General features: G+C 42.8%; 2 protein-coding genes across 2 annotated transcripts; one reads left to right on the top strand and one right to left on the bottom strand.

The window, feature by feature from the left end:
* Positions 1-959: 959 nt before the first annotated feature.
* LOC133999727 (epithelial membrane protein 2-like) lies at positions 960-6,282 on the top strand. Its single transcript, XM_062439005.1, has 5 exons — positions 960-992; positions 2,912-3,000; positions 3,722-3,830; positions 4,675-4,815; positions 4,958-6,282. Exons 2-5 carry the CDS (start codon positions 2,923-2,925, stop codon positions 5,116-5,118), a joined length of 489 nt encoding a protein of 162 aa, XP_062294989.1. The 5' UTR covers positions 960-992; positions 2,912-2,922; the 3' UTR covers positions 5,119-6,282.
* Positions 6,283-7,213: 931 nt separating this feature from the next.
* LOC134000038 (germ cell-specific gene 1-like protein) lies at positions 7,214-11,134 on the bottom strand. The gene is made up of 6 exons (XM_062439346.1): positions 11,110-11,134; positions 10,213-10,535; positions 8,835-8,882; positions 8,575-8,739; positions 8,343-8,454; positions 7,214-7,697 (listed from the first exon to the last, which is right to left on the bottom strand). The coding sequence occupies exons 2-6, from the start codon at positions 10,508-10,510 to the stop codon at positions 7,214-7,216; spliced, it is 1,107 nt and encodes a 368-aa protein (XP_062295330.1). The 5' UTR covers positions 10,511-10,535; positions 11,110-11,134.
* Between the last annotated feature and the right edge of the window lie 728 nt (positions 11,135-11,862).

Below are 11,862 nucleotides of genomic sequence, written 5' to 3'. Positions count from 1 at the left end.
ATGTTATTATGTTATTATGTGTTATGCTGTTATGTGTAGCGATATCAGTCGATGAGGTCTTAGATTCTCCCTCAAACTAAGTAAAAGTGGCTGTACTGCATGTGATCTGTTAAAGGGGCAGATGACTGTGAGTCAGTGGAAGCATTAAGACCATATCAATCAACAGCAGCGAGGAAACAATGAGGGTGAGTGTTAATTAATGAACTTGCAGCAATATGAAATGTCTCCAACAACAACCCTCCCTACCCTTCACCCACCAATAAAATCCCTCCCTCACCACCTTCGTGCCTCTCTATACCTCCCTCCCTCCCTCTTTTTTCCCTCCTTCTCTCTTTCACACTCAAGCTATGACTTGCACTCATTTCCCCCCACTTCTTTCTCCATCGCAACCAACAACATTCCTTCATCCTGAAACTCCTTCCTCAGTAACAAAAGCGGGAAAAGATAGAGGGTGGCTATAGAGGAAGAAACACTACACTGTTATCATGTTCGTGCTCCTGTGTTTGACTGTTTATTTAGAGAGTACAGCAACGATGTGATTGTTGTTAGGCCCTGAGCCGCAGTCTGTCACCATGGAAACATGCGTAGAATCATTGTTAATGTCCAATGTTATGGGAGTTCCCCCCTCAAACATCAGTGAGTCATCCACCGTCCTGGAGAAAATCACCACCATCAGCTGAGTGACAAATACATGAGACGCCTCCCCACAAAAGTTGAAACAGTGGCTGGTTTGCCTTTGCTTGTGTGTAAAATACAGGAAGAAAGAAGAAGGTGGGACATATAGACAAAGCAATGAGTAGAATAGAGGGGGGGCAAAAAGTGAGGGATAGATTATGTGATGAAGGAAGCGAGGGGTGTGGACTTAAAAAGAGGGCAGGGTAAAAGTGGGCGGATGGGTAGATTCTAGTGTTTGTACATTTAGACTGAGTCTAAAATTTGTATCCTAGAGAGCAGCAGGAATTAGACTTGAAGAGACATACAGCCATCAAACAGTAAGTCAAAGATTCTTAATCTGCTTTTTGAATCCCTCTTTTAATTCATTAGTTCTCTATAGTTTCTTCAAAATGTTTGAAATGTGGTATTTGAAGAGGAGTTTACTTCAATATAGTGTTTTAATCTAAGAAACAAAGTAAAGACAGGTGTGTGTGTGTGTGTGTGTGTGTGTGTGTGTGTGTGTGTGTGTGTGTGTGTGTGTGTGTGTGTGTGTGTGTGTGTGTGTGTGTCTGTGTCTGTGTATGTGTATGTGTGTGCACCTCTCACCTTTCTATTCATCTTCACACAAGTAACATTACTGGCCAGGTGTGGCTACTTTCCAGATGCAGCAGTTGTACTGAAGTTTTAGGTTTGAATGGTAAATTTCACAGAACTACTGTGGACTACTTTCTTGTCTCAGACAGAGCGTCAAGCACATGTGTTCCATTTTGTGTAACGGAAAACTCTTACTGTTCCAACGGAAACATTCGACACGTCTTGTTTTTAGAGGAGACTCGATTTTGGAAGACAGTTTTTCAAAGTATTCCACAAGTGTGTTTTAAATTAAAGCATCTAACTGCTTGAGCCTTTAACTTCTATTACTTGTTTATGTGTTTTCCACCCCAGAAGTTGTTCATAAAAGTTTTGGTAGGAGACTAACTGTCTGCATTTGTGCTCTTAGTGCTTCAGGCAAAAATTATACTTGGCAAATATTTACAAACTCTAATCTTTCACTTCATTGTAGCTGTGTAAAGTAGATGAAGGGTGTGTGGAGTCGCTGTTGTATAGACAGTGTGAGGCGTGGACACGTGTATCGGCGCCCGGCGCTCCATGTCACTATATGTGTGTGTGGTTGCGTGTGAGGCAGAGGGAGCTGGTCCAGCCCTTGACCACTCCTTTACCGTGAAGGGAACCAGCACATACCAAATGTCTTCCTCTGTTCACACCCAGTGTAGCCTCCATACTGGATACAGCCAAAGATAGTTCACACACAAGTGGAAAAATATAAAACAATGATTGGAGAAAACACTATCTCCTGTACAGGGACTATTAAAATAGGACAATTGCAGTAACAGTAATGAAGCCTGAGGAACGATGGAAGAGAGATTTTTTAATTACTCCTAAGCAGCTTTGGGGTCAAAATGTGTGATTGGGTGTAGTAATTCAAACTAGGGGTGACTGGGCGTGGACCAGCTTTAGGCGGGGGAATAGCAGGTATTCTCTACAGTTATTTTAAGGAGTGGCGGGTCCCTTGGAGACACACACAGACAAGTCTAAACTCATCTACCCGCTGTGAACTTCCCTCCGTAACTCTCTCTCTCTTTCATTACCGACAGTGTGTGTTTGCTCAGGGATAAATGGATTTTGTGTACTGATCTCTGCCTCCACAAATACACAGCAACACCTCAGCGTTTGTCTCCTCTCTGATTCTCGATACGGACATCGTCTCGCACTCCTGTTCGCACACATTTCACCGGCAGTGCGTTAGCTATAACTCAAAGTAATTAGAAGTTGCGAAGCCACGCCCTGAGTGGGTGCCAGGTTTTGAATGTGTTTATGAAGATGGGAGTCTGTGTGTGTGTGTGTGTGTGTGTGTGTGTGTGTGTGTGTGTGTGTGTGTGTGTGTGTGTGTGTGTGTGTGTGTGTGTGTGTGTGTGTGTGTGTGTTAGAGCTGTCATTAATAGCCAGAGAAACCAGGCAGGAAGTGTGGAGACTTTGTTGTAGGTTGTATATGATTCTGTAACTGTCAATTCGGTGTGTCTGTTCTTTTTGGATATGGAAATTTTGCCCCTCCAGTAATAGTCATCCTGCATAATAAAGGGCGGAGAGTGGTGTAACAAGTTTTCTCATTGTGCCTCTCTCTCTCTCTCTCTCTCTCTCTCTCTCTCTCTCTCTCTCTCTCTCTCTCTCTCTCTCTCTCTCTCTCCCTCTTCCACAGCACCAGTCATCATGCTGATTCTCCTTGCTGCCATCTTTGTCCTTCACATCACAGCCATCATCCTCCTCCTGGTGGCTACCATTGACAATGTAAGTAAGACTGTGATAAAAATTTACAGCACGCACACACACACACACACACACACACACACACACACATACGCGTGCGCGCACACATTATTTTCCCATCATAACCCTAAATGTCACAGCCCTCCCTAGCTTGAGTGGTAAATGACAGTGCTGAAGAGTTATGAACATCTTTAGCATGGCAGAGATTGAGTCAAGACTGATGAGTGATCTCTGTTTCATCACTCAAGGTCTTTATTCCTTCTCTGTCAATGGTCCACTGTTCTTCTCAGGGCCACATTGTTGGCGTTTCTGAGTGACAGATGAGACATCCACCATGTCGTCACCGGTTGCCTCTGAGTGTATCTGTGTGTGTGTGTGTGTGTGTGTGCATTTAAATCACGACGGTGTGTGTCTGCTGGTACATAATACAAGCACATGTACATTTGTGAGATTTTTGCCTGTGTCGTAGTGAGCGCTGCATACCTGAGTGAGACTTGTGGAATGCCACAGTGTTGGGCGGATGTGCATTCCTCACTGTCGTCCCCATTGCCCACCACTTCCCCTCAAATACATGTCAGAGCACAGGATGAACACACATTGTGGCTCAGCAGCTTTGTTAACTCCTAGTCCCACTTTTTACTCCCCACGGATTCGTTAATCCGTCCATATTTATGCAACCACTGCAAGAAAGTTGCAACATGATTTGAAAAGTAAAACTGTGTCTGTCTGCTTTCCTCCTCAGGCTTGGTGGATGACTAAAGACATGGCCACCGACGTTTGGGCTCGGTGGATACAAACAAACGGAGTGTGGAACTACACTGATCTCCCTGAAGGATCACACTACCCACAAGGTAAAGCCAACCGCCAACCCTGCAAAGATGTAGAGGAAGCACAACCTGTTTCCACTTGTGCAAAACTCGAAGTCGTATTTACGTCACAATAAAACCTGACTGAATTGAAGGAAGTACTGAAGGAGTGATTATCCCGAGTGTGCAAATTGGCTTGCGCGTCAGTACAGAGAGATCAGTGCATACTATGATCCAAATCTCCTGCAGGCGTCCAGCAAAATCAAAAAGTTTCCCTACATGTCATCGATTTTCTGCCACACAGTGCTACTTAGCATTCTTTGGACTTCCTTTATTCTAGACATGTGCCTCAAACAACTGCTTTTCATTAAAGACTTAGAGTTTGACTTATTAAAGATCTCTATATCTTTTAGATTGAGGTGTTATCCTATACAAACATCTAGCAGCAGTCTCATTTCACAGTGTGTTCTCACAGAACATGTGCATGTTAAACATTATACTGACATAAAACACACACAAAAAAACGCAGAGCAAAACAAATATTAGACTTAGATGTTACCTCCTGAGACTTTAGTATTATCATGTGTAGTTATGTGATATAGGATATAGGTATATGTATGGGAATAAAGATAGGCATTTCAAACTTAGAGCTTCAAAACATACAAAAAGCAGTTTTATAACAGGTATGTACAACATTTGGGACCTTTGATTGCATTGACATTCCTGCCATTCAACACTGCGACTGTCTGACCAGATGTTAGTTTGAAAAATAGTCTCACTGAGCGTTTCCTGGGTGTGTCACTATGATGTTTTGCACATATTTGGGGTAATTACACAGCATTTTTCATGGCGTTGCTCTTTCTCTCTCTCTCTCTGGCTCCCCCTACAGAGTATCTCCAGGCAGTGCAGGCCAGCTCAGTGCTAGCGTGTATATTCTCCATCCTGGCCATCTTTGTGTTTGTGGCTCAGCTCTTCACCCTGGAGAAAGGACAGAGGTTCACCATCACTGGCATCTTTCAGTTCCTTGCCTGTGAGTTTTTTGTTTTTGCTATCTTATATTTGATTTGTTACTCTGACAGTCCCTCTTTTGTTTCTTTCATTTTTATCGTCACCAAATTTTAATTTCTCTCTGTGTAAATCACTCACTGTTGTCCATGTGTTCTTTACTCCAGGCCTGTGCATCATGATCGCAGCCTCCATCTATACAGACCGCTTCCACAAGGATGAGAAATTCGGCTGGTACGGTCACAGCTTCATCCTGGCGTGGATCTCTTTCACCTTGACATTCTTCTCCTCCATCATCTACTTTGTGCTACGCAAGAAGACTGCATGAGAAGGACACTAGTACTAGCTCCAACCAGCCTAAAAATCTTTGGCTGGATCTACTCTTTCAGCGAAAATCTGGTTTTAGTTACCAAGTGATATGTGGCAGATTCCAGAGGGGTTGGTGTTTATATTTGCCTGTTGTTGGACATCAGTGAAATTAGATTTGAGCTGCTAGTGTATATTCAGCTCTAGATATAGCAGCCCTGTTGATCCTCTCAAATACATACTGGTGTTTAATTGAGTCTGCTGCTGTCAGGTAGTCAGGGTTTCACACTTTGTGGAGTGTTTTGATTATCTCTGCAGTGAAAGGCAGGCTCAATAAATCACAGCTGTATTTGAGAGGAATGTTACTTTCAATCCATTTTGGGCTGGATTTCCAGAAGGCATCTAAGGATTAAGCATATTTTTTCATTAGCTGAGGGGGAAAAAAGCCTCTGCGTGTAAGATGCCACAATAAATTAAGATCTATCGGTAGTTTTGACTTAGAATAATAGCAGATTGAAGAGTAAAATCTGTGGTCTTTAGTTTCTTCTCATGTACATTTACATTTGGATTTGAGTGCTGGATAAAAAGGGGCGAATTTATTATTTTTATTTGTCATTATTTTATTTTTAGTTCATCAACTTTGTTTCACTTATCACCTCGATCTTACTTTATGTAATGTGTCATTAATTCAACAGAGTGTAACCATAATGTGAGTGCATCGATTGAAGTCTTAAACGTCTAAAAAAAATCTGTTCATATGTGATATTTTTGTAGATTTGTGTGTGATCTAATGATAAAGCTATGCAATGCTATAACATTTTAAGAAGTTTGTTTCATAATTATTTTTGATTAGGAAGATTAGTGTAAAATACAATGCCAAATCATTTAGTATATACACTATAATGGTTCTAAGTCCAGGAACATTATTTTTGATAGCTTTTTAAATAGAATGAAATCTAAAGTAATAGGAATTTTGAGTTACACTCATCTGGTATGAATGAAAAACATAGTATTATATCAAACCCTCACAAGCTGTCATATACTTTCATTCTTTGTCAAATCAGCTCCATGTCAACATGGTGTGACAGAAAAGAGGCTGCCTTGACCCTTGAAGCCTGAGATATTATGTGTAAATATGCTTTGTATGTCTAATGCTGTTTTATTTTTGCTGATGTTATTTCTCAACATGGATGACAATGATTTTTACAATATTAAAACTCGATTTTAAACTAATAACCGCCCCGCTATTTTTATGTTTTATTAGCTATTTTTTGGATTTCTTTTTCTTCTTTTGAGGCTTGCAGACAAAAAGATGTTGCTAAGGGGCTAAGTGAGTGAACCCAAGCCCAGAACACTGAAGCAGGAGGCTGTGAGTGGTTTTGAAAGAGTTTTATTGCAGGGAGGTAGCTGGGAGACTGGGGCAAGGGCTGGGGCAGGAGCTGGAACCCAATGCTGAGACTGTAGCGTGAAGCTGGACCAAGCAGGGCAGAGGGAACAATGAGGGGAGCCAGGCAGAGGGGGGTTCTGGAGAGTAGGGAGTAGTACTGAGCAAATGGACAGGACTGGAATCAGGCAGAGGCAAACTGCAGACAGGATTTAAGAAAAGGCAGATTTCAAGCAAAATAGCATCAGGTTATAGAACAGTGGTCTCCAACCCTGCTCCTGGAGAGCTACTGCCCTGCATGTTTTAGGTATCTCCTCACTCTAACACACCTGATTCTAATAATAAACTCGTTATCAAGCCCTTTGACGAGCCTCAGCTGCTTGATAATGAGTTAGAGTGAGGAGATACCTAAAACATGCAGGGCAGTAGCTCTCCAGGAGCAGGGTTGGAGACCACTTTATCTTTGAGAGCATGTTAAGCTCACAGAATCGCTGTCCTAATAGAGCTGCTAGCATGGCTGTAGACTGTTGTAGAGCCTTGTCTCTAAGTAACACAGTGGTTGTCTTGATCATCTTGAGGTCTCTTTTACATCTACATTTCCCTTCTACACAGTGATCAGGATCATAGCCAACAACCTGGATTCATTGGTCTGCTGACTGTGTAAATTCAGATCGCACAATAAGACTATTACAAACATACTGCTCAGGTCCTCATGGAAAAAACTCCAGTCTGTTCAAAGTGGGCTATAGTCCTCCTCTGGCTCATACGGAGGGGACATGTTCTCCTGGTGTCCCGGCAGGGGTATGTGGATGCAGACGGACGGGGCGTACGAGGGAGACGGAGAAGGGAGGGACAGGCGGTGGAACGGGGATGCAGGCGCAGGGTGGGAGGGGTGAACAGGGAAGGATTCGGAGCAGGAGAGAGGAAGGGAGTGGGAGTGTGTGAGCCTCGGAGTGGTGGGTGGCAACGCAGCTGATGGGGGCTCGTAGTAGGGGGACAAGTGGGAGATGTTGGGGGGAGACTGTGGAGAGGCCAGGGTGATGGCTGGGTTCGGGGGGGTGTAATAAGGAGCCGGTGGCAGGAGCCCCATGAAGTTAAAGCTGCAGCGGTTGAGGCTGGAGTTCCGCCGGGGTCCCACCATCAGCACCCTCTTTGTGTAGTTGTTCAGAGTGGAGACACCAGCTGACATGCAGACAGTGAAGGCAATCCAGGCCACACTGATGGAGACAAAGGAACAGGGAGGGGATCACAAACATGCACTTTGATTTTCTGTTGACATATTGTACAAGTGATCAACATGTCTAGTCAAATTTCAACTTAAAGACCCCCTCCAGTCAAGTCCATTCTCAGTAAATGTGCACTGGAGGCTTCATAATTGTGTTAGTTGTCACAAATCATGATGATGGGTACACATCTTAAACTACATTTTGTAAACTTTCCCCATTCAGCAGATAGATGTGAAAACAGCCCTCTAGTGTCAAACTATGCAAAGTGAAGTATAAAAAATCCGACAGAGGAACACATTTTTGACCGGAGGGGATCTTTTAGGGAAAAGGCAACATCATGGAAAACTGGAAGAGCATGATTTTCTGGTGTGGTCCCCCTGATCTGAATGTAACAGTGGAGTGTTGACATCAGTGTTAGTCATAGATGGAAACTTTTGTGGTGAGAAAGCACAACTGGGATTTTAAATGGACTATGATGCTACGACAAATGACTGGAAGTGTGTAGAGATTTTGGAAATTTGTTGGGAAACAAAAACATCTAAGTGGACTGAAGATCTCAATATGCTTGGATCCTTAAGTTTCAATTAGGTTCCATATGTGTTTGATTTGAGTGTATAGCATGTTTGATGAACTCACTAAAACGCCCAGGAGTAGCCATAACTGTGAGGCTTGAAGTCTTCTGGTCCCATTAAGACAGTAGTCTGAAACACCTGCATGAACATCATGTGACCCACCATCCCAAGCAGACCTGTGAAGACAGAAGGGGTAAACAACCACATAGGTTGGTTGAATAATTCAATTGAAATTGATAATACAACGGCTTATTTTATGTTGTTATCTATGAATAGACTGATTGAAATCACTGTACCTCCCAGGACTGTGAAGATGGAAGCAAAAGCGTTAAGCATCTGTCCACAGCGCTGTGTAGAGGGGCAACATGTCCTGATACACAACTGCACAGACAGTAGTGTGGAGCTGATTAACAGCAGTCCAATATACATGACCTCCAATGATAGCGAGAACCACATCATTGCTGAGGAGAAGACCACAAAGACAGCATGAAGGGTGTCAAACAGTCAAGAGAAAAGTGCCTACAAAAGTGCAAGCAAAGGTGATGAATCTGTCTACCTGATTCAGATCCTGGAGTCAAAGTATGAAACCCTCTACACTTCTCCTCTAGAAACAAAAAGACAAAATGTAAATGAAGTTATACACCTATTAAGACTAAATAAGCTCTATAAAAACAAAAGGTTTTGCTGTTTACACTGGAAATCCTTCAGTAAGCACCTGAGCAAGTGACTATTACCATAGTGATACTTCACTCTTTGCACCGTAGCAACATCATCTCTCCATTCCCAAGAGCAGCTGGTATTGCAAATCCACCAGCCTGTGCATATACAGCTCATTTAAATGCACACTACAATCTAATTGCTGTGTAAATAACCACACTGAGGTAACAGTTTGCTTGAGTTGTTTACATGGTATGAAGTAACCCGATAGGAGATTATAAGATTTGTTTGCTGTAAATCTGGATGGATAAGTCCAACAGGATAAATCTTAGTAGCGCCACAAAATGAGACGTTGGTTTGATTTGTTTCTTATCACCTATTAATTTTCAACAACAACAAAAAAGGTTTTGTCTTCACCCCAAAAATGTGTTTTTTCACCACTTCAAGCAAGCCATTCATGACTTCCCATGGCTCTTAAACTGGGGCAGATTAGGAGCAAATCCAACTCTATATTGGCATTTGCTTTCACCACTGACAACATTTACATACCGGACTATTAATTACAAAATGCCTTTATATAACTGACCACATAAGTCAGTTGGGTTTTGGCTGAACCGACAGTATCAGTCAAACTCAAACCATCAAATCAGTTACAAATGAGACGGTGAAAACCCAGCCGATGTTTGTGAAACCTATTAACCTTTCTCTCTGCGGTTTCTAATCCATAATTGAGTCATGCTGTTGAAGTCTAAATCTCTGTGAGCGGAGACACACACTGATGGTAATCCTCTTTGGGCTGAGCACATACCCACATACCCCCACCCACACACACACACACACACATACAAACACACACAAACACAAACACGCAAATACAAATTAACACACCGGAGACCTCAATTCATACTATCACCTTGGATTTCCTCTCCTCCGATAACCTATTTCAATGTCTGCCGCACTAGTGCCACCGTTATGATGGTTTGTTTCAATTCGCTGTTTCTGTGTGGTTCCTCATCTCACCTTGGGAATACTCTCCGCCACATGCACAACCTGATGAGCACATATGGCCAGTGGCGAGCTTTTGAAATCCCTTACAATAACAGTACTGTAAACATGGCTTCATGTATTACTGGCTTCTGCTTAGGTTTCTTTGTTCAAATCCAGTTCTCCTTTTTGGCACAACTGAACTCAATCAATAATGTGTTCTAATAAAAACATAACTATTTCAAAAGCTGCCTCATTTTTTTCCAACACCCCCCACCCCCCAATACTCTCACCCCACGCATCTGTGTAGATGTTCTCCTCACAGCTCATAAACAGGCCGGTATGGAAGGTGGGGAAGATGAAGCGGTCATCGCCCGTGTCCCAGGAGATCTGGATGTTAGAAGAGTTGCCCACCCCGGGAACGGGGACACAGTTGCTTTGTTTGATGGCTGAACACAGTGGCTTGGGCACCTTCTGTTGGCCCACGCACCAGTAGGGGGACAAGAGGGCCATGCCACCCAGCAAGAGAGACAAGACCGTCTGAATAAAGGAGAGGCGAGGGGAACGCATCTGCTCTAGGAATGCCATCATGCCGGGGTTCAATGAGGTGCTTGGGCTGGGTGGAGGGAGAGCAGGGAGAACGAGTGAGACATAAAAATGTGAACATTGAGAGATGGTCAAATATTCAAACTCTTAACAGCAATGTTCAAGGGAGGATATGGGTTACTTCACTTAAAACACAAAAAGTAACATGTCAAAACTGTATGTTAAACATCTAACAAGGGAGTGAGAGTATCTCAAGTTTTTCGTTGTGAATCTGCTTGAATTTAGGAGCACCTCCACTCTTGCGTGTCTCTAAAAATATAACCAGCGTGTTCGTTACCAAGGAAAAGCAGCTCTGCTCGTTTGCCTGAGATGATTAGTGAACTGTTTAAAAGGGGGCAACTGCGGGGGAGCCAGCGGTTTTACATGACTGATCACATGTAGAGAGTGAAAAGAACTGTGACAGAAAATGAGAAGACTACTGATAATTGGTGGGAAGACAGACAACTAAATAAATAAATAAAATCAATAATTAAAATAAATTTGCTATCACCATGGAACCTCTACAGGAAACAGATGTTGAAAACAATAGTTCAAGCTGTAATTTAAATGTGAGCGAAGAGGAGGGGGAAAAAAAAAGCACTCACCTCTTTCAGCCTCTCTTACTTCTTACTTTGTCCTCTTGGAATAAGTGAAAGAAACATGCTCCTTTACCCGTCTGCTCTCCCTTTCACTCTTCATCAGATAGTGAAAGTGATGGAGGATTTTGGCCGTCACGTTGACCTCTGCGAGCAGTGTGACTGTCAGTCTTTATGAAACGACCCAGTGCAACTGTGAGCAACACACACACACCCACACACACACCCACACGCACTCCTCTTCTTTAATCCATCCATATAAATCCAAAACAGACAACTCTGTCTCAGTTCCATCTGTTTTCATTTTGATTCCTAGACTCATTTTGATCTATTCCATTCATCTCTCCTCCCCTTATCTGCTCCTCTTCCAATACTCCTCTAAAGCACGCAGCACTGTTGGGATTTGAAGATCAACGTGACCTTGACATGGTGAAAAATAAAGGCAGATACACAGTATAAGCTACATGTACGATATTGCTTTGCAGTACCATATGTTCGCACCAGTTTTAAGTGACAGCTACGTGTTTGACTCAGAGAGGTGGTGACTCCATAAGAGGGTGGATTATTTAATAACTGCGGTCAACCACAATCACTTGACTGCAAAGATTTTACGTTGTTGCCTGAGGAGGATAATGTGCCAATGAAAAAGACATTAAATCTTTAACGAGTGCTTCCCAATCTTTTCTGTCAGACATATAATACATTTGTTCCAGAGCCCCTTAGAGATGAACTCAACTGCCGCCTCATTAGCACCACCCATCA

This window comes from Scomber scombrus, chromosome 18 (genome assembly GCF_963691925.1).
Source record: "Scomber scombrus chromosome 18, fScoSco1.1, whole genome shotgun sequence".
NCBI classification, from domain to species: domain Eukaryota; kingdom Metazoa; phylum Chordata; class Actinopteri; order Scombriformes; family Scombridae; genus Scomber; species Scomber scombrus.
This window is presented reverse-complemented; position numbering and strand designations above follow the sequence as displayed.